Source organism: Carcharodon carcharias, chromosome 5 (assembly GCF_017639515.1).
Source record: "Carcharodon carcharias isolate sCarCar2 chromosome 5, sCarCar2.pri, whole genome shotgun sequence".
Lineage (NCBI taxonomy): Eukaryota > Metazoa > Chordata > Chondrichthyes > Lamniformes > Lamnidae > Carcharodon > Carcharodon carcharias.
Genome location: NC_054471.1, coordinates 127,779,739 through 127,801,788, shown reverse-complemented (window position 1 = coordinate 127,801,788; position 22,050 = coordinate 127,779,739). Strand labels below are relative to the sequence as shown.

Below are 22,050 nucleotides of genomic sequence, written 5' to 3'. Positions count from 1 at the left end.
GGTCCCTTTGTTCCTCAAAACTTCTGAATGTCATGCCGTTCATTGAATACTTCCTTGTCAAATTACTCCTTCCAAAGCGTATCACTTCACACTTTTCAGGGTTAAACTCTATCTGCCGCTTATCTGCCCATTTGACCATCCCATCTATATCTTCCTCTAGCCCAAGACACTCAACCTCATTGTTAACCACCCGGCCAAACTTTGTGTCATCCGCAAACTTACTAATCCTACCCCCCACATAGTCATCTATGTCGTTTATATAAATGATGAATATTAGGGGACCCAATACAGATCCCTGTGGTACACCACTGGACACTGGCTTCCAGTTACTAAAGCAGCCTTCTGTCATCACCCTCTGTCTCCTACAACTAAGCCAATTTTGAATCCACCTTATTAAATTACCCTGTATCCCATGTGAATTTGCCTTCTTTATAAGCCTGCCACGTGGGACCTTGTCAAAGGCTTTGCTGAAATCCATATAAACTACATCAACTGCACTACCCTCATCTACACACCTGGTCACCACCTCAAAAAATTTAATCAAATTTGTTAGGCATAACCCCCCTCTGACAAAGCCATGCTGACTATCCATAATCAAAATTTGCCTCTCCAAGTGGAGATAGAGTCTCTCCTTCAGAACTTTCTGCAATAGCTTCCCTACCACTAACGTGAGACTCGTTGGCCTGTAGTTCCCTGGCTTATCCCTACAACCCTTCTTAAATAGCAGAACCACACAGTCCTCTGGCACCTCCCCCATGGCAAGAGCAGAATTTAAAATTTGGATCAGAGCCCCTGCGATCTACTCCCTTGCCTCCCTCAGCAGTCTGGGACACAAATCATCCAGACCTGGGAGATTTAGCCACTTTTAAGCCTGCCAACACCTCCAATACCTTGTCATTCCCTATATCAATTTGCTCAAGAACCTCGCAGTCTCTCTCTCCGATTTTGATACCTTTATCCTCTCTCTCTGGGTGAAGATGGATGTGAAGTATTCATTCAACACTCTACCGATGTCCTCTGGCTCCACCCATCGTTTTCCCCCATGATCCCTAATGGGCCCTACTCTTTCCCTGGTTATCCTTTTCCCATTGATATACTTATAGAATATCTTGGGATTTTCCCTACTTTTACCAGCCAGAGCTCTCTCATATCCCCTCTTTGCCCTCTTAATTGCTTTCTTAAGCTCCACCCTGCACTTTCTGTACTCTACTAATGCCTCCACTGATTTGTTCCCTTTGTACCTGCTAAAAGCCTCTCTTTTCCTTCTCATCGTATCCTGGATACCTCAGGTCATTCATGGTGCTCTGGGTTTGTTACTCCTTCCTATCACCCTAGAGGGAACATTTTGAGCCTGTACCCTCCCCATTTCCTTTTTGAATGCCCCCCCACTGCTCGTCTGTAGATTTCCCCACAAGTAGCTGTTCCCAGCTTATCTTGGCCAGATCCTGCCTTGTTTTACTAAAATTTGCTCTCCACCAATCCAAAACATTAACTATCATGTTACTGCCAAACAAATGCTGCTAAGGGAAGGCCCCCTTAAATTTTAAATTCCTCCCTCCCTAAAGGAGTGAATCAATCATCACAGATGATCAATATACTACTTTCCACTTGGAATATTCAACTTTATGAAAGAAAAAATGGTTGCCATTTATCCTGCCCCATAAGCACCCAGCCCAGCTCTGCTGTTGGAGAGCCCTGAGGGCTGCAGTAGATATCCCGACCCCATCCCTGCCACCTCCTACCTCCTGCCACCATCTTTGCAGCAGTTTCTCCAGTACAGATGGAAATTCTACCAGAAAACCATCAAACATTTTTAAACAAGCTGACTCTGAGAAATTCTTTGGGCTAAGTGCCAAATTCTTGGGCAGTCAGCATGTCCCTCTGAAACTCTCATGCAATTTAGTGAATTCAAAGGAAAATCCTGGTTACCATCTCTGAACCACACTCAGGAATGCCCGAGATTTGACGCCCACTCTGGACAGATTTAGATATTGCAGCCAGGGTGGCATTAAGGGAGCTAAAGTTGACCACAGAGCCAAGGACGGGGGAAGCAAAAACCTCCCAAGACTCCCGCCTTCCTGATTATATTCAGCAACCATTGATGAAAGTACATGTGAATGGGCATTATTCAACATGATACCTTCCAAAGCACAATAGCTTTTCAGCTGTATACATGAGTAATCGTTAAGTGGATAGCTTACCAGGAGGTGATTCCAACTCATGGGATTGTACCCCGGAAAGGCAACCAAAGCCTTCAGGACAGAAGGACCTGTGAGAAAATTTCATCAAAGAGAAAAACGAGGCAATTATATGGTAGTATAATTACTCACAAATAGGAGTCAAGACCTGTAGAAGACTCGAGTTGTTCAGTAATATTTGAAATCTTGACACTAATTCTACATTCCTGCCCATGAGCCTAATCCACTCATTGATATTATCAGACAGTGAACAGCATTAGTGCCAATTTCATCATTATTTTTTAATGAAAACAAAAACATAAGTGCTGGAATCCTGAAGCAATGTCAAAAAGTGCTGGAAACACACTGTAAGTGGAAATGGCAGATTAATGTTTTGGCTGTAAATCTTTCTCAGAACTCAGTTATAATCTGTGGCTGCCCTGGTTTAGAGGAGGAAGAGGAAATCCAGTGGAGGGAATGAAGACAGGTGTGCATGCAATTTAGATATTTGATGTCTGACTGAAGGTGACCCAGGACATAAATGATACAACTCAGGTACAATGATTTAGTTCTGTCAGAAGAGCAGGTGTTGGATGTAAAGTGCTTTGCAGGCTGTATCACTGATGTGGCACCATGTTGCAGTCTGAATGCTTGGTGAAAGCATCGTTAAAAACATCCCCTTCCCTTCCTTGCAATAGGTATCCTTTGCTGAAGTCTTTCTTAGCACTGTTCCTTAGTCCTGAAGTTTGTTGTGTGCAGTTGCTGAAATAAGACTTAAATGTGGGAGACTGCACTTCGTGGACAGAATTTAATCTGGCTTTCGGGAGCATGCTGGGAGGTCAGTTGCAGGGGAGCATAGAATTGGCAGGGAACTTCTGAACTCCCAGTGACCCAGTCAGGGACAGAGATAAATTAAGGACCCCTTGATGCTGTCACAAGCATCCTGAAAGTGGTAGGGGGTGGCCCTGTGCCAAGTGGGGAAGCTACCCAGTAAAAGCTGGTAGCCTCCTGGCGGGCTTGGAGTGGGGGCTGAGGGGCATGGTGGGGGGGAGCAGGGGGTCCTTCCTGATCGGGCACTCTGTGGCCCATGAAGGGCCCCTTCCCCAGCCCTGATGGCAAGGGCTTCCCCCCCTGAAACGCTTGCACTGATCTCAGCAACGACCCCCCTCCCCCCCACCCTCCAAAGCTCCATAGTCGGCAGCTCTTGGAGGTGGGATTTTTGCTCTTAAAGGACAGGTGTCCTGACGGCAGGCAGATAATTGCCATAGAATTGCATCAGGGCTCCTGGAAACAGCCACATTTGGGTTGCCACTGACTTTCTGGAACGCTTCCTGGACCACCACCACTGGCATTAGATTCAGCCCATGCTGTTTGTCATCTATTCGGTTGCCTGCTATAATGTAGTTTTGCCACCTGCCCCAAAAATAGCTACTTCTCTGAATGATTCCTCTCCTCAAGCACAACCGCCAGGCTGTTCCCAGGGAAGGAGGCACTTCCTTCCACACTCAGTGCCATCTTCTTTGTGCAACATTCAGTCTCCAAAGAAACAGTGCAGAACACCTTTAAGGGCAGCAGCCCTTTGAGAGCTGCTGCAGTTTACACTATCCACAGCCCAGATGACTCAGCAATCACTGGTCACTAGTTGAAAGCTGAAGCAATGAATTCAAATTAGCTAGCCCTATGGATGCAGCAGAGTAAGTCAATTATAGAATCAGCATGGGTGCAACTGAGTGCTAGGATCAAGAAACACTTTTTGGTCTAATCATAGAATCAGTTCTTATGAAAACTAAGCACAGTTCTTTTAATGGATGATGCATTGACATAGCATGCTCTCTTATGTGCTTGTGCACAATCACTCTATGTCAATGGAAGTACAAACAATGAATTTCCTTCCAGCTCCTCCCACTCCACCGCTGTAACTGGGGCAGCAATGCAGCAGCAACCTGCATCCACCCCACTTCATGCAAAGTTACAATAATATTGGGGGAGCAATGTTGAGAAATTCTGGGCCCATTGAACATCTGAATAATATGGCAAAGCCAAAGATTTTACACTAACCTCCAATGATTCTGTAGCTTCCATTCTATCCCTGCTAAACAAATCAATTGTAGCCTTACCTGCACAAACTCAGCAGGTCTGGCAGCATCGGCGGAGAAGAAAAGAGTTGACGTTTCGAGTCCTCATGATCCTTCGACCGAACGAGTTCGGTCGAAGGGTCATGAGGACTCGAAACGTCAACTCTTTTCTTCTCCGCCGATGCTGCCAGACCTGCTGAGTTTTTCCAGGTAATTCTGTTTTTGTTTTGGATTTCCAGCATCCCCAGTTTTTTTGTTTTTATCAATTGTAGCCTTCTCTGATAGTGTTTAAAGATCTTTCTTGTGTGCATGCAATCACCTTTTGCAAAGCATACCATTTGCTACCTGCTTGTTTTGCCTTTTATGGGGAAGGCCCATTGGAATGAAGACAAAGATAATGTCAGCCATGGAAAGTCACATTGCATTCTCCCATGATGACATGTTTAATAATGTTTGTGCTTACTGTTCATAACATTAATGGCCAAACACGAACATCTGCCCAGTGGCAAATATTAACTCATTTATTTTAAATGGGTTAATGCCTGTGTTATGATACCATGCAGAGATTATCATACACATGTGTTAAGTGTTTGCTGCTGCTATCGCCAGCAGCAATTTCTAGGCTATAATTATCTTACTTGTCCCATCCTTGTTAACATTTCTCAGCCAGAAAACCTCTTTTGGGTGCTTATTTTCCTGGCCTACTGATTTACAGTAATATTTGCCTTAACCTTATGCTCTAAACTGAATGGAATTTTTCCCTCCTTTCCTCCCAGGATTGTTTAATCTGCAAACTGCATTTGTTATTACATTTTCTATTTATTTCTGACCCTTCCTTGCCCCTCCAAATATGTTAACCTGATGCTTCATTATAATATCCAGCAGAGCTTGGAGTCCTTTGTTATTGAAATAAGCTTTTCTCTGCTGGCAATTAGCCATTTGTTCCTTTAATTTCACACTCCAGTTTGTGAGATTTAGACATACTTGGCTTATAAGGTGTTTGAGAAGTGTAAAAGAATTGTTGTTTGGGATGCATTGTGATTGATTGATATTTTTCATTACAGCTGACATCCATTTTTGGTAGAATCACATTACCAAATTATAGGCTCTTATGTTTTGCAATTAAGGCCTCTGCTATTCAAGAGCAATTTGAGGCCACAGTTCCTGGTGGGGAGACTAATTAAATACGTTATTTGATAAAGTGTTCTATTTTGAACTCAACAGCTTTGCAATTTTGTGATCGTGATCTCTGAAGCGGCCACCATATGTTGCGTTGTAGCGTGAAGGGGGTAAACGACTGAATCCATTGAATTAAATACAGATTTGGAACAGTTGAAAGATTCACTCCCTCCTAAGTGTATTCCTTTCATTTCAGGATAGCTTTCCCTCTCGTTTTGGAGGAATTCATTTTGTCAATCAGCCTTGGTACATTCACGCTCTTTATACTGTCATTAGACCATTCCTGAAAGAGAAGACCAGAAAAAGGGTAAGACAAATATATTGATGTTTAAGGGACATAAAGCCACACCCAATCTGTTATCAGCATCCTACATTAACAGTATCTATGCTGTAGACCTGAAAATGAGCAATTTTCTCTGTTCACTAAAGTGTAACAGGTTATTCACAGCAATGGTGCAATTATAATCATTCAAGAGGACTGTTTTATGAAGTTTTTCTAAACTGTACTCTATTCAAGTGCAGCTCCCCACTGGGAGTACAGGATCAGTTAATTTAACTTCTTGTATGCACAAGACACTGTAATGAATTTTGATCAGATTTACTTCATTGTGCCACATAAGCAAACAAAGAAGGCTTTGCCAAACAAGTTGTCATGTTCAACGGTGCTTGTTTAACATGACACTCTGCTGTTAAGGATGAGTTTATGACTTTGCGGTCTCAATAGGGAGCCTTATTCACTGATAACACACATTGGAAACTCTTGTGCGTTCTGTATACATTACAATACATGCTTGCATTTCTAATATGTGCTCTCAGCTGGCAAGACTCACCATGGGGAAAGCAAAGTTGAAAACTCATCATTTTCAATGTTTCCTTCAAGAAAGCATAGCTTTAAATTGAAGTATTGCATTACTGAATATTACCTTTTTCGCACTTTTGTGTTCTATAAGTATATTATAAGTATATATTTACATAAATATATATATATATATATATATATATGGAGCATTGAAAGACATTCATTAGGGGTTATGCAATTTTAACAGATAATTGCCTGCATTGGAGTTAGATATAAGCATGGAAACTAAAGAAAGGCTATACTCTGAGGGAAGGTTCCCCGCATCCCAGTGTAAGTTTTGGGGGTGAGCCCGCTTCTGCTTGGCCAACTCGGCCTGCTTTAATTTTTCAAGTGATTGCCCTTTAATTAGAATGAGGCAGGATTTCTGTCCGTCTCCAGGAAGAAGTCCCTCCTCATAGGGCTGCAGGCCAATTGGAGACCAGCAGCTCTGCAACACACCAGGATCACTGTCAGTATTACAAGGGGCCCAGGAGGAAGAGGAACTATGGATATTCCCAAACTCAGGTAAATCCAGGATCTTGCCGGGACCGGGTTGGCAGGTCCCATTCGGGGGAGGTGTGTGGGCATGCTGGGCAGTGGACATGGCACTCTGCTGTTAAGGGTGAGTTTATGACTTTGAGGGTGGACATGAAGAGGCAAAACTGTAGGAAGGATCCACAGGGGGGCCAGGGAATGGAGCACTCTGGCCCCCCTTTCATTGACCAGCAGCCTGCAGGGTTAAATCTGCCAGGCTACGCGTTGGAGGTAGGCCTCTCCCTACAACTCTTAAATCAGAGCAGTGGTGGGATGAGGCCCTTAAGTGGGCATTAATTGTCCATTTAAGGGCCTCAATTGGGCCACGGCTGGGCGGCCCACCCAAAACCTCCTGGTTCCCCCTAAAATTGTGGCAGCAACAGGGGTGGGCAGGCCGACAGTGAGCATGCTGCCAATAGCATAGAGTCCTTCTTTACAGACTCACCCAGCAGTTTTCTCACCCAAGGGTTGCCCATTAAATTCAGCCCTAAGTATTTCATTCTTCCAGACTGGATCCATTTTAACTGATGTTCTCATTTTAGATTCCTAATAAGATGCTGAGATTTAAGATAGATTTTCCTCGATGCTCTTCTATGGTTTAGGTGTAGGCTTAGGAGAGAGATCCTTGCACCTCCCCATGATAGACCTGATCTAGGAATGCTTAATATATTTTGGAAATTAGAAAAAAACTATCTTACAACCTAAGGAACACAAAAATCACTGAAAAGGTAATAATTAGTGATGTGTAAAGAGGCAGCTTTGATAAGGGAGCTTAAGGTGAAGGAACCCTTAGGAGGAAGTGACCATAATATGATAGAATTTACCCTGCAATTTGAGAGGAAAAAGCTGGAATCAGATGTAACGGTATTACAGTTGAATAAAGGCAACTACAGAGGCAAGAGGGAGGAGCTGGCTAGAATTGACTGGGAGATGAGCCTAGCAGGAAAGACAGTGGAACAGCAATGGCAGGAGTTTCTGCAAGTAATTTGGGAGACACAGCAAAAACTTATTCCTAGGAAGAAGAAGCATACTAAAGGGAGGACAAGGCAACCATGGCTGACAAGGGAAGTCAGGGACAGCATAAAAGCTAAAGAGAAAGCATACAATGCGGCGAAGAGCAGTGGGAAACCAGGGGATTGGGAAGCCTACAAAGACCAACAGAGGACAACTAAAAAAGAAATAAGGAGGGAGAAGATTAAATATGAGGGTAAACTAGCCAGTAATATAAAAGGAGATTGCAAGAGTTTTTTTTAGATAAATAAAGGGTAAGAGAGAGGCAAAAGTGGACATTGGGCTGTTGGAAAATGACGTTGGAGAAGTAGTAGTGGGGAACAAAGAAATGGCAGAGGAACTGAATAGGTACTTTGTGTCAGTCTTCATGGTGGAAGACACGAGTAACATCCCTAAAGTTCAAGAGAGTCAGGGGGCAGAGGTGAGTATGGTGGCCATTACCAAGTAGAAGGTGCTAGGAAAACTGAAAGGTCTGAAGGTGGATAAATAACCTGGACCAGATGGATTACACCCCAGAGTTCTGAAGGAGATCTGAAGAGATAGTGGAGGCGCTAGTGGTGATCTTTCAGGAATCACTGGAGTCAGGGAGGGTCCCAGAGGACTGGAAAATTGCTAATGTAACCCCCCTGTTTAAGAAGGGAGTGAGGCAAAAGACAGGAAATTACAGGCCGATTAGCCTGACCTTGGTTGTTGGTAAGATTTTAGAGTCCATTATTAAGGATGAGATTTCAGAATACTTGGAAGTGCATGATAAAATAGGGCAAAGTCAGAATGGTTTCATCAAGGGGAGGTAATGCCTGACAAATCTGTTAGAATTCTTTGAGGAGGTAATGAGTAGGTTAGACAAAGGAGAGCCAATGGATGTTATCTATTTGGACTTCTAGAAGGCCTTTGCCAAGTTGCCGCACAGGAGGCTGCTCAGTAAGATAAGAGCCCATGGTGTTAGAGGCAAGGTACTAGCATGGATAGAAGATTGGCTGTCTGGCAGGAGGCAGAGGGTGGGGATAAGGAGGTCCTTCTCAGGATGGCGGCTGGTGACTAGAGTGGAGTTTTGCAGGGGTCAGTGTTGGGACCACAACTTTTCACTTTATACATTAATGATCTAGATGAAGGAATTGAGGGCATCCTGGCTAAGTTTGCAGATGATACAAAGATAGGTGGAGGGACAGGTAGTATTGAGGAGGTGGGGAAGCTGCAGAAGGATTTGGACAGGTTAGGAGAATGGGCAAAGAAGTGGCAGATGGAATACAATGTGGGGAAGTGTGAGGTCATGCACTTTGGAAGGAAGAATAGAGGCATGGACTATTTTCTAAATGGGGAGAGAATTCAGAAATCTGGAGTGCAAAGGAACTTGGGAGTCCTAGTCCAGGATTCTCTTATGGTTACCTTGCAGGCTGAGTTGGTAGTTAGGAAGGCAAATGCAATGTTGGCATTTATTTTGAGAGGACTAGAATATAAAATCAGGAATGTGCTGCTGAGGCTTTATAAGGCTCTGGTCAGACCACATTTAGAATATTGTGAGCAATTTTGGGCCCCGTACTTCAGGAAGGATGTTCTGTCCCTGGAGATGGTCCAGAGGAGGTTCACAAGAATGATCCCAGGAATGAAAGGCTTAACATATGAGGAACGTTTGAGGACTCTGGGTCTATACTCGATGGAGTTTAGAAGGATGAGGGGAGATCTGATTGAAACTTACAGAATACTGAAAGGCCTGGATAGAGTGGACGTAGGGAAGATATTTCCATTAGTAGGAGAGACTAGGACCCGAGGGCACAGCCTCAGAGTAAAGTGAAGACCTTTTAGAACAGAGATGAGGAGAAACTTCTTTAGCCAGAGAGTGGTGAATCTATGGAATTCATTGCCACCATTGGCTGTGGAGGCCAGGTCATTGAGTGTATTTAAGACTGAGATAGATAGGTTCTTGATTGGTAAGTGGATCAAAGGTTATGGGGAGAAGGTGGGAGAATGGGGTTGAGAAACTTATCAGCCATGATTGAATGGCTGATAAGATTCTGTAAGTTTCAATCAGATCCCCCCTCATCCTTCTAAACTCCATTGAGTATAGACCCAGAGTCCTCAAATGTTCCTCATATGTTAAGCCTTTCATTCCTGGGATCAGTGTTGTGAACCTCCTCTGGACCATCTCCAGGGACAGAACATCCTTCCTGAAGTACGGGGCCCAAAATTGCTCACAATATTCTAAATTTCTGCTCCTATGTCTTATGGTCTTATAAAACAAGAAAATTCCCCATGTTCTATAAGGACTTTGAGCATGTTACCAATGTTTACTCTAGACTGCGCAGCAACCTGAAAGTTCCCACAGAGGCAATGCATAAGTTGGTGCCTTAGCTTACTACACATGAAAAATAATTTGTTATATTGTTATATTATTTGTAACAAAATTGGAACAAATTCTTATGAGGTTATACATCTGGGGTGTCACATTTTACTGCTGCATTGTAACAATGTTTCAGTCTATCAGTCTACCAGCCACAGCAAGGAAAACAACAATTAATTTCCAGCATTTTGAGTCTAAGGAGTCTTATGAGAATGAGAAGGCTTAACATGGTGGCAGCAAGTTATCTGAGTAAAAACCCAAACATTTTAAATTAAATCAGTGCTGAATTAGATTGAAAAGACAACCTGAAATCATGATGGAGAGAGATAAAAACATCAGGTGAATAATGCGGAAATGAAATGGACACTGCCACAGCAATAAATGCATGCCTCCCTTGCCCATGATGATTTGGGAGACTGATAATGTCATAAAGGCATTTGAGAAGTTTAAACAAAAGTGCTGGCTGACATTCGGTTGCTTTCTAAAAAGCACCAGCGAAGAGGAAAGGGTCCTTGTGTGGGTGGGAGAGAAAGGGTTAAATTTGTTTAATAGCTGGGAGATGAGGAAGACAACAGCAGAAACCCAGACAAAACTTTTGAAAAATTCAACATACCTCCCCAGCCAAAGTCAAATCATTGGATCTACTAATATAAGTTTCAAGGCCTGAGGCAGAAATCAGGTGAGCCCTTTGACAATTTCATAACAACATTGAAAAATGAAGCCAGAAAATGTAAAGTTAACCGCACAGATGAAAAGCTGCTAGATTAGCTCATTTGGGGCTCTGCACACCCTGAAGTCCAAAAATATTTAATTGGAAAGGACAAGCTCACAATATCACAGGCTGTCGACACTGACAGAGCACATGAAGCCATAAGTAGGCAGATTAAGATGCTGACTACCCAATTGACTAGCTTTCAGTTAAGTCAAGAGAAAAGCAGCAGGTTTGATGCAGTGAAGCCACAATTAAAGGATGCACACCAGACAGAGAAAAAGATATGTAAGAGCTGTTGATGACCACATGAGTTCACAACTGAAGGAAATGTCCCATATACAGATCAAACTGCAGGACTTGCAGAAAGCCCAAAGACTGGGAAAGTCTGTGAGAACAAGGAAAGAAGATGGTGAATGAGGTATCAGAGACAGAGCAACAGGGTGAATGAGAAGTAAAAGAAACATCAATATTCTGGAAGGTGACAATGAGTTTGGGGATGCAATAGGAATAGGAACATAACAACTGCAGGAAATGGCTGGGCATGACAGTTCCCAGAAAAAATAAATTCACACAATTATTCAGATCAGGAAGAGGGTGAGAAATAAGCCCATAACCATAATTCTGAAGCTGAAGCTTGCGACCAGATCACAGAGTAACATCACTCCACTCAGACTATACCAGAAGATCCTTCATGAAAATTTAAAAGAAAATGGTTACTCAAGGAAAGATGCTCTGAAACCATGCAACATCATGCTAAGGGCGTATAGAGGAACTGAGATCCATCAGCTAGGAACAACCCGAATCAAAGGGACACACAAAGGAAAAGATGTCATTCTGCATCACTGAAACAGATGGTCCTTCTATCATGGAGTTGAGCAGTTGCGAAGAGCTGCAGTTTAATTCAGTAAACCATGGCTGGGATTTTCAGTGCCCGCCAGCGTCGGACATGTTCAGTGGCGTGGGTGGACAATATGGCAGTCAGTTTCACGATGGCGCAAAACCAGTTTGCGATCATCCGCTCAGCCCGGTGATGGCAGGCCGTGTTTCCCACCATCGGCTGTCGGGAACTTTATTGTAGTACATCTGCATATCAAATTAGGCCAGCCCACCGGAATTATCCCCCTCCGATGGATCATGCACCCATGTCGGTGAGAAAACACACCGACATGTTTCACAACAACACATAAGTGACCTGCATCTGGAGGGCAGCACTTTATTTAAGACTTCAAAGTTTGGTTATCTATCTTACTTCGGTCAGCACTCGCAGTCATCAGCGCCAAGCTTCACAGATAGCACCACATCACTTTTAGGGGGGCACATGGGCAGGTCTCTACCTACCAGAAAAGCCATATGTGGGTGGCTCTTCAATGGCTAGGCCTTGCTTGAGGAAGGGGGAGAAGTGGCCTCGGGCAAGGGAAGAGTCTGCAGGACGAGGGCTGTATTGGAGAAGGAGGATATCCGAGGGTGTGTGTGGGGGCACATGTTGATCTGTGCCAGTGGCCTCAAGATGGTGAAGGCTGAGGAGGCAGTCTCCAGAGGAGATGAGGCCAGATGAACATGTGAGGGTATTGTGTGTGAGAATGGGTGGTGATGTCTCTTCAGCTGGCAGTGAGTAAGATGCCAGTGAATGTGTGATGGCCTTGTGAGGATGTGAGTTTAGAGGGATGAGATGGTTGCCATATCCTGGCTGCACGGTTGAGATTATTCATCCTTTATCTGCAGTGGATGGCCAACCTCTTCTGTGCAGCATTGGCACTGATCACCACTTCCACTGCCTGCCAAGCTTGCCTGGGCATGCCACTGCCTATCCTGCAGCCAGAGGACATCATGGTGGGCCTCCACAGAGTCTAAAAGACATTCCAATAATGTGTCACTAAACCTGGGGGCTGCAGTCTTCTTGCCTTTTATGGACATCTTCCTTGCAGTAGTCCTGGGCTGGAAGCACTGAGATGTGTGCACACACCTGGACTTTTAATATGGCGCCCGGCGTGATGAAGCAGAGAGGTGATGGTATGTCGGGTGAATGAGAGCCTGCCTGCCATTGAAGCAGCATGTTTCCCAGGAATGCATAACTATTGTGATGGGTTTGGGACAATATAGTGTGAAAACCCGCCTTTGTAGCTGGTGGGCAAAACATCGTTTTAACCACCCGTTACCGTACTTAGTGCAAATCTGGGATGATTCTGCCCATGAATTGAAGGAGGCGGTGTTGAGTGTTGAAGGTCATACACTCATTGAAAAGCGTCTTCTGATCAGAAGCAGAAGAGATCTAGCACAAATGTACTCAGAGTGTTTTGATGAGATGATTGGATGTTTTTAAGGCTTTGAGTATCACATCACTACTTGCCTAGCAATGAAACCAGTGATTCATCCCCTACGTAAAGTACCACCAGAACTGAAAGGAAAGCATGGGAGAGGGCTCCAAGAGATGGAAGGAAAGATGGTGATCGCCAGAGACACACAGCGTACAGATTGCATAAATTCTGTTATAGTGAGAGAGAAGCCAAATGGGCCATTAAGAATTTGCCTGGGTCCAGAAGATCTTAATCAAACAATAAAGAGGAAATGCTATCTTGTCCAACACTGGGAAGGATCACACCAGCACTGGCAGGGCCAAAAGTTTTCAGCAAGCTTGGTGCAAGAAATGACTGTTAGAACATGAAGCTTGATGAGGAATCTTTGCTGTTGGATGGTACAGATTCCCACATCTACCCTTTGGCCTTAAATTGAGCCAGGATGTTTTCAAGCAGCATGTATACAAGGCATAGCGAGGATTCAGAAGGGCAGTTGACATAACTGAAAATATCCAGACCTGTGGTGCAGATGATAAAGATCATGACCACCACAGACATGAAGCCATGGAGTGAATCTAGAAAGCTGGGATCAACCTAAACACAGGCAAATGCATTGTGAATGTGACAGAATGGCAGTTCTTCAAAATGGTGTACACAATGGACGCAAGCTGAGTCCTGAAAATGTCACAGGTGTCTCTGAGATGGAAGCTCAGAGAGACAAGGAGTTGAGAAGTTTCCTTGGCTTGATCCAGTACATGAGTTCTTTCATACCCCCCATGTCATAATGGACAGCAAACCTATCAGAGCTGATGAAAGAAGATATTGAGTATCAGTGGTCAGAGTCACACAAGAGGACATTCAACAAACTCAAAGAAGTAATATGTAAGGAAACAAGTCTGTCATAGTAAAACAGAAAGAAACCTGTCACTTTGCAAGTACATAATTCTACAGAAGGACTGGGGGCAGCCCTGGTACAAAAGGGAAAACTGATAGCATTCGCATCCAAAGCTCTAACATCAGCTGAGACCAGGTATGAAGCTTCAGATTTCACCCTGAAATACAAGTCAGGAAGAGACATGGTGCTGGCAGATACCCTATCCATTGTTGCCACAGGAGAATCATGAGATTAAAAATTTAGGTATGAAGATCCATCACCTAGTAAACATAATACTACCGAAACTGAGTCAAATTAGGGATGAGACCATTAAAAATGTAGAGTTCCAGATGCTCTCTCAGTAGATGATCCAGGGATAGCTTGATAAGAAACAGCAAGCAGAGCCAGCAGTACAACAGTGCTGGTCTAACAGAGGTGACATCTCACCAGAAGATGGTGCTCTGATGGCCAGATCCAGAATCCTGATACCCAAAACAATGCAGGAAGAGCTTCTCCAGAAGGTACATGAAGGCCACATAGGAATGGAGAAGTGTAAACTCAGAGCCAGCTTAGCTCTGTCCTGGATAGGCACCTAAAAAGATATCGAAAGAATGGTGTCTACGTGCAATGTATGCCAGAAGTACAGAATACACAGCAGACAGAGGAGATGATAGCTACTAAAGTACCACCAAGACCATGGCGTACTGTGGGAGCTTATTTATTCAGACAAAATCAAGAATGGTATCTCATAGTTACAAACTACTATTCAAAGTTCCCTTTTATCTGAAAGGTGAAAGATTTGAGAGCTATAACAATCATCTCAGCAGAATGAGTTCCGTTTGCTGAGCAAGGGATTCCTGAAAGAATGATATGTGATAATCGAACCTAATTCACCTCCAGAAAATTTAAGGGATTCCTTGAACAGTATGGGTTCAACATCACTCATCATCGCATTACCCAAGCAAACAAAGGTTTATAGAAAGACACATCCAGGTGGTCAAGAGAAACGTCACAAAATGCCAGAAGAGAAAGGAAGACTCAAACCTCAGCTTTATTATCACTCCAAGCTACACCTCTTGAGGTTGACATGAAATCAGCTGCAAAATTGTTGAATGGAAGAAAATATAAGGTATCTCTGCCAAGGAAGATACTCCTTCCAAGTGACCAGGAGGAAATAAGTCAACAACTCACAGATGTGCAGGTAACAGGAAGTCAGCTCTTCAACAAACATGCTCAATCCCCACCTGAGCTGTTAAAAGAATAAACTGTACAGGTACAGGATCCAATCATGAAAACCTGGAACCCAGCAAAAGTTGCTGGTGAAGTTGAGACTCCAAGGTCGTACATCATTGAGACCAAAACTGGTGAGAAGGAACAAAATGAGAAGGAACAAAATCCGTATTCAATGTACCCCTGAGCTGAAAAAGCAGGAAATATTACCAAAACACCAATAACATCACTAACTAGTGAGATGAGCTCAACAGCATCAACAACAAGGGGTGCAACATCTACAATGGCACCAGTAAGTGACACAACATTAGCAAAATCAAGCATGACTCTACAACACCAGGAACAACAAACACAACATGGCCTGTGCTGCATGTCTAATTGCCACTGAAAATTATTAATTCCAAACCTACAAGATGGAGGCACAACATCCTACCACCTAAGCAATACTCAATAATATTTTGAGAAAAGAAAACAAGCTATAAAAAACTCTTAAGGTGTTTGAAACAAAAACAGAATTACCTGGAAAAACTCAGCAGATTTCCAGGTAATTCTGTTTTTGTTTTGGATTTCCAGCATCCGCAGTTTTTTTGTTTTTATCTTAAGGTGTTTGGTTTATTTATAAAAGTCAATTGTTAATCTTCTTTAGTTTAGAAAGAGTCAATGATTTGAACATTTATATTCATGCAGCAGTTTAGTTGCACATCAAGGTGTAGTCAAGGTGTAAGTCGACATGCCCTGAGATCTGCAGGAAGCTCACTTGTACGTAAAGAGTAATTGTTCTTTGTAGGTTAATCATTGCTTGTAAATCCCCACAACGTCCCACTCATCAGAAGAAACCAACATGAAATTATAGCCACCTCTATTTAGTTCCAAACAAGATGTGATATAGAACTTGCTGTGAAAAAGTAAGGATCACATAGGATTCTGCTGGATAACATTGTTGTTAATTTTAATGAGAAAATAGTTTGAGACATATTACTGTTTTATTGTTTCTGGTATCTAGGTTTATGTGCTGTTTACTGCATTATCTTTCTAGATATTTATGCATGGAAATAACCTAAACAGTCTGCACCAGCTTATACACCCGGAAATCCTGCCTTCAGAATTTGGAGGGATGCTGCCACCTTATGATATGGGAACCTGGGCACGAACTCTGCTGGAGCATGAGTATGATGATGACAATGAATATGTCAGTGATTCCTATAATATGTCTTTCAAAGATGTAGAAAAGAGCCTCTCTCCAAAGTCCATGAAGAGGTCTGTATTCTTCTGTTTATCAAACCATTTACACATAGTTAAGGTAACATCATCATCAAATAGGAAAACAGTAAACTGATAGATTGGATAGAAAGTAGACATTACACAGCTTCAAAGCTCTTAGGAATGTGTCTTTTCTTTTGAAATTGTGGCACTTGGCTATGAAAGGATTACAAGCTTTGTTTTTGGAGACAACTGCAAATGGAAAATTATTCTGCAGTTTTTCACACATTAATTTAATTTATTGGATGGAAAAACCTGAGGAGGCTGCTGACCTTTGCAGCTAAATTTTTGATTTGTGCCCAGTTCATGCCTGAACAGTATTCAGCCTTTAGGTCTTAAAGTTAAAAGTATTTTTCATTAAAAAATAATATAAATCTCAAAATGTAGTCATTAAAAATAACATTTTCATATCTTATAAATTTCAAAAATGTAAAAGGAACCAGAAACATCTTGCTGCTTTGATAAAATAAAAATAGCTATGAGCAGGAAATAATGTATTGATGATTTGACTGTCTTATCATTTATGAGGACAATTACCAAATATTGATCTTGCACTGGAGCTCACAACCCCCTTGCCTGCACCTCCATAGACTTTGTTTTCTTCAAGGTAAGTATGGTGGAAAGGAGAAGGCCTCAAATTCATGCTGCACCCAACCTAAAGCCAAACAACTCTTTAATTTGTGCCTTTCACCCCATTGACTGATTGTGACATTGTTCTAAAGCTACCCATGAGTAGCGGTGGGGAGACTATAGCAGGAGGGGATTGATTGTAGCCAGCAGCTCCTCCTGGCTCCACCTTAATAGTAAACATTAATAATAATATAAAATGCTTTACTTATTGTTGCAGCCTTTTGTTAAGCTAGATGGGTGCCTGGAAACCCTGAACAGAACAGGCTGTTCAGGTCTGCACTCTCAGAGCAACCCCATTTGGCACAAGACTCTTGTAGGGAAGATTTAACATATGCAAATGACTTAATGCCTGCTTTAGGCTGCTGCCTAAAAAATGGGTCTGACAAATTTAGTAGCAGGCCAAATGCCTGTGCAAATTGGACACAAACTTTCCCATAGCTAAATTGGTCAGCATTTTGCCAATTTTCATCTGAAAAACAGGTACAATGCATTCCAATTTCTACCCCATAATGCCAGTGCAACACAAAAACACTTAGTAGCAACAATACATTTAAAAATTAGTTGTAGTACCTGTACCTTAAAATACCTGATTTATTTGGGTTGGTTGTGATTGAATTCTGGAATGAACAAGAAGGACTCCCTGTTTTCTGATCAAATCAATATGTAGTGTACATGGTCCCAAATCTGAATTTAAAATAAAGCACAGATTGGATGAATTTAAATTGGAAAAAAAGGAAGAGACCTGAGAAAGTTCAAATGCAGTGAGCACATTAAAAAAAAAGGCCTATTCTTGGTTAAATTTCATATTGCAATCATTGATGTACTCTGATTTTTCTGGAATGGAACCATAGTTGGGCACCATGCTTGTTTTCCTAATTACAATTTCAATGCAAAATTTAAATCTGTACTTGGGAGCATGCAATTTGTTATCAACAATTTGATAGCTGCATAGCCAACTGCAATTTTGCTTCGTAAAGTTCATTAAAATCATAAAATACCGACAGTTGGGATTATTTGCCACAAAACGGATGAAGCTGCAAGAAGCAGTTATTAATTCTATTTAATTCTCATTGCTGTTTAGACCTTTATCACAAGTTGCTAAACCATTTTCAGTTGGAATTATTGATTCCTAGGAGGATACAGCACTGAAGGAGCCCAGTGACCCATTGTGCCTGTGCCAGCTCTTTGAAAGAGCTACCCAATAGTCCCAATGCCTGCTTTTTCACTATAGCCCTGCAATTTTTTCCCCTTAAAATATATATATCCAACTCCTCTTGAATATTGCTATTGACTCTGCTTCTACCCTCCTTTCCTGCAGTGCATCCCATATTACTGTGTTAGACTTATGTAAAAAAAAATGCTTCGACACATTGTCTATAATTCTTTTGCCAATGTCTTAAATCTGGTGACCCATACTTTTTACCACTGGAAGCAATTTTCCTTCTTTACTCTATCATTACTGTCTATGCTTTTGAATACCTGTATCAAATCTCCTCTTAACCTTCTCTGCCCTAAGGAGAACATCCTCAGCTTCTCCAGTCTTTCTCTAAAAGTGAAACCTCTCATCCCTAGTATCATTTAACTAAATCCCTTCTGCTTCCTTTTCTGTGTAAAATTGAATACAAAGTTCCAGATGAGATGTAACCCCATGTTTTGTAAAGATTCCTGGCTTTTATGCTCCATGCCCTACTAATAAAGCCAAGGATCTCTACATGCCTTTATATTATCCTTCTCAACTTGTGCTGACACCTTCAAATATTGTATGCATAGACCCCAAGGCATCCTTGCTCGTATACCCTCTTTAAAATTGTACTACTTAATTTATGCTTGTCCAACCCATGGCCTGCAGGCCAGATTGTGGCTCTTGAAGCCATTCTATGTGGCCCTGGGAGATACTGTTCAAAATGCCTGTCAGACAAGTAAGTGAAGACTTCTGTCTCTTGCGTTTGCTGCTGAAAGGCTCACTAGTGAGCTTATCATCAGTAGCACATGTGGTAGAGAAACAACCTCTGACTGGACGAGCAGTGTCCACCAAGAGCAGTAAGTGTGCTGAGGAGAGAGAGAGGGTTTTAGAGGCAGAAGAAGAGAGAGAAGGTGCTGTGGGCCTGGGGAGAGAAGGTGCTGCACAGCCCAGAAGAGGGAGAGTGCTGCGGATCCCAGGGAGAGAAGGTGTTGAGGGTCCTGGGGAGAGAAGGTGCTACATGGCTCGGGAGAGAGAAAGTGCTGCGGGTCCCGGGGAGAGAAGGTGCTGCGGGTCCCGGGGAGAGAAGGCGCAGCGGGTCCCGGGGAGAGAGAGGCCACGGGGCCTGTGTGGAAGGGGTAGAGACTCATTGCCTGGGGTGTGTGTGAGAGAGTGGGGAAGACAATGTGTGTGAGTGTGAGAGAGAGGGAGTGAGTGTGTGCATATGTGTGTGTGTGTTAGAGAGGGAGAGTGTGTGTGACTGGCTTACTCCCAGTTTCATCCCCACACACCAACACATTCTCTCATCCACTTTCATAGCCGATGAGGGCGAGTGAGAATTCTGAGACTAGAAGTGAGCTGTAAACACACACACACACAAACAAAAACACACCCTCGTACACTCTAATGATCATTTTTATGAATTACTCTTTTAAAAAAAATAATTTATTGCTTTGATTGATTTATTTATGCTCAGTAAGTTGTTTCTTTCTTCATACTCAACTTTTTCTTGAAATTCATGTATCTTTCTGAAATCTGCTCATCGGTCCCTTGAGTGAGAAAAAAATGGAAATGTGCCCCGCCCCCACCCAACACAAAAAGGTTGGAGAAGCCTGATTTAGTTCATATTGCTTCTCCTCGTTCTTCATACCAAAATGTAACATTTCACACTTCTCTGCATTAGATTTTATCTGCCTTGTGTGTCTGTCCATTTCATCAATCTAAGCTTTCCTGAAGTCTTCCAACATCCTCCTCACAGTCAGTATAATTCTAAGTTTCATGTCACCTGCATACTTTGAAATTATGTCCTGTATACCCAAGTCCAGATCAGTAATATATATTAAAAAGTGCAGTGCTCCTAATGTCATCCCCTGAAGACTTCCTAACAACTTCCTTCTAGTCTGAAAAAAAACTTCATCATTACTCACAGCTTTCTGTCCCTTAGGCAAAGGTGCTCTTCTGATCGCAACCCATTTTTTACATGCAAAACAGATGGACAGGAGTTGTATTTCTGCCCAGCCTGTAGAAATCTCAATTCTTGTTGGTAGATTTCAAAACTATGAGACATTTGAAGGACAAAATATTCATAATTGAATCAAGGTTACTGCAGCATCAATGGTGAAATAGGAGTAAAAAATTGCCTCACACTTGAAGGGCAGGATTTTATGCGTTGGCGAGCAGGGGCCAGGGGCGGGGGCAGGGCAGAACTCCCGATGTCACCGCGCCCCATTTAAATGTTCCGGTAGGCGGGGGCTCAGCAAAATCAGCTGTGTGCCCGCCAATCTGTCAATGGCCAATTGAGGTCATTGAGAGAGTCAATTAAGTAATTAAAGGACCTGCCCGTCCAACCTTAAGGTTGGCAGGCAGGCCAGGAGCCCTGGCGCGAATTAGAAAAAGCATGAAACCTCATCCACGGCCGGGATGAGGTTTCATGTAGGTTTTAAAAAATTTTAATAAAGTTTTTGTAAAAATTACGGACATGTCCCAACTCATGCGACAGTGTCACTTGAGGGGACACGTTAGGAATATTTTATTTTTCTCTTTTTAGCTTTTTTACATTTATAGCTGATCTCCCTGAGGCTGCACTTAGCCTCAGGGAGATGAGTGTGCTCTTTTGTGCACGTGAGCGAAAGACTGCACTCTCGATTTTGGGAATCCCCCTGCCCGCACAGGGAACACACAGCGCTTCTGTGCAGACATCACGCTGGGCAGGCTTTAATTGGCCCATCCTTGTAAAATGGCACCATGCCCCCGATTGGGGACGCCGATCGGAAGCATGCCTGCCCTTCAACTTCGCCCCTGATGGGGGGAAAAATCCTACCTGAAATCTTAGGAAAAGACTATGCGCACAGTAGAACAGAAATTACATGTCCATTTTTAAAATTTAAAATTCTACATTTGCAAGAAAAGAGAAAGAAACAGGATACTGTGATAAATTCTGAGAATCTGACCCGCCTGAGCCTTAGGCATTCAACATTAATTACATTTGACAAGCTTTGTGCAGTTATTGATTGCAGAATCAACTCAAAAGTTAATTGTTCCCAGGCGAGATCATAATATTCTGCTTGTTTTGATTTTTTTTCCCTCCCAGTTTTCTACCTTGCTGTCCGGAAGATGCTGACTCATGCTGGGTACAGTTCCATGACAACCAGTTGTCCTTCAGTGCCTTGCCCAAGTGACTGTTCTATATCTTTTGAGCCTAGACAGTGAATGTTGGCTGAAGCACGGCAGGTTTTGGGAAAAATGAAATCATAAAAGCATAGCTCATAACATATTTGTGGCCTAGTCCTCATGCTGAATACACTTTCATTTTACTTGCAGGTCTCAGTCTGTGGTTGAAGCTGGAGTTCTGAAACACATAGATAAAGATGACGAGAATACCCAACCATTACTTTCCCTGGACTGACAGATTCCAGGCCACACATTGTTCATGAAAGAGAAAAGCACTTCTTCAGGAGTAGTGTACTTAACACAGAAGATTCTGTGTAAACTACGATGGTAACATGTCACTTGGTATGAACATTACAAATTAGAAATAGGCTGTAATATTTGCAGATCCATCCTTGCCAGCCTGTTCGGATGGTAAATATCGGTATTCGAAAAGTGGAAGTGCCAACTTTACTGTAAATACCTTTTCTTATCATCATTGGAAAGTATTCAAAATCCACAAGATTAGCCAGAGTTCAATGTAAAATAACAGTGAAAAATATTTTCTGAG

At 42.6% G+C, this 22,050-nt stretch overlaps 1 protein-coding gene across 1 annotated transcript in view; it reads left to right on the top strand.

The window, feature by feature from the left end:
* clvs2 (clavesin 2) overlaps positions 1-21,839 on the top strand; it is a 95,174-nt gene extending 73,335 nt beyond the window's left edge. Inside the window, exons 3-5 of the mRNA XM_041188649.1 lie at positions 5,628-5,738; positions 16,299-16,519; positions 21,654-21,839. Coding sequence (XP_041044583.1) covers positions 5,628-5,738; positions 16,299-16,519; positions 21,654-21,738 — 417 coding nt within the window. The 3' untranslated portion in view covers positions 21,739-21,839. The remainder of the gene's footprint in view (positions 1-5,627; positions 5,739-16,298; positions 16,520-21,653) is intronic.
* Positions 21,840-22,050: the final 211 nt, after the last annotated feature.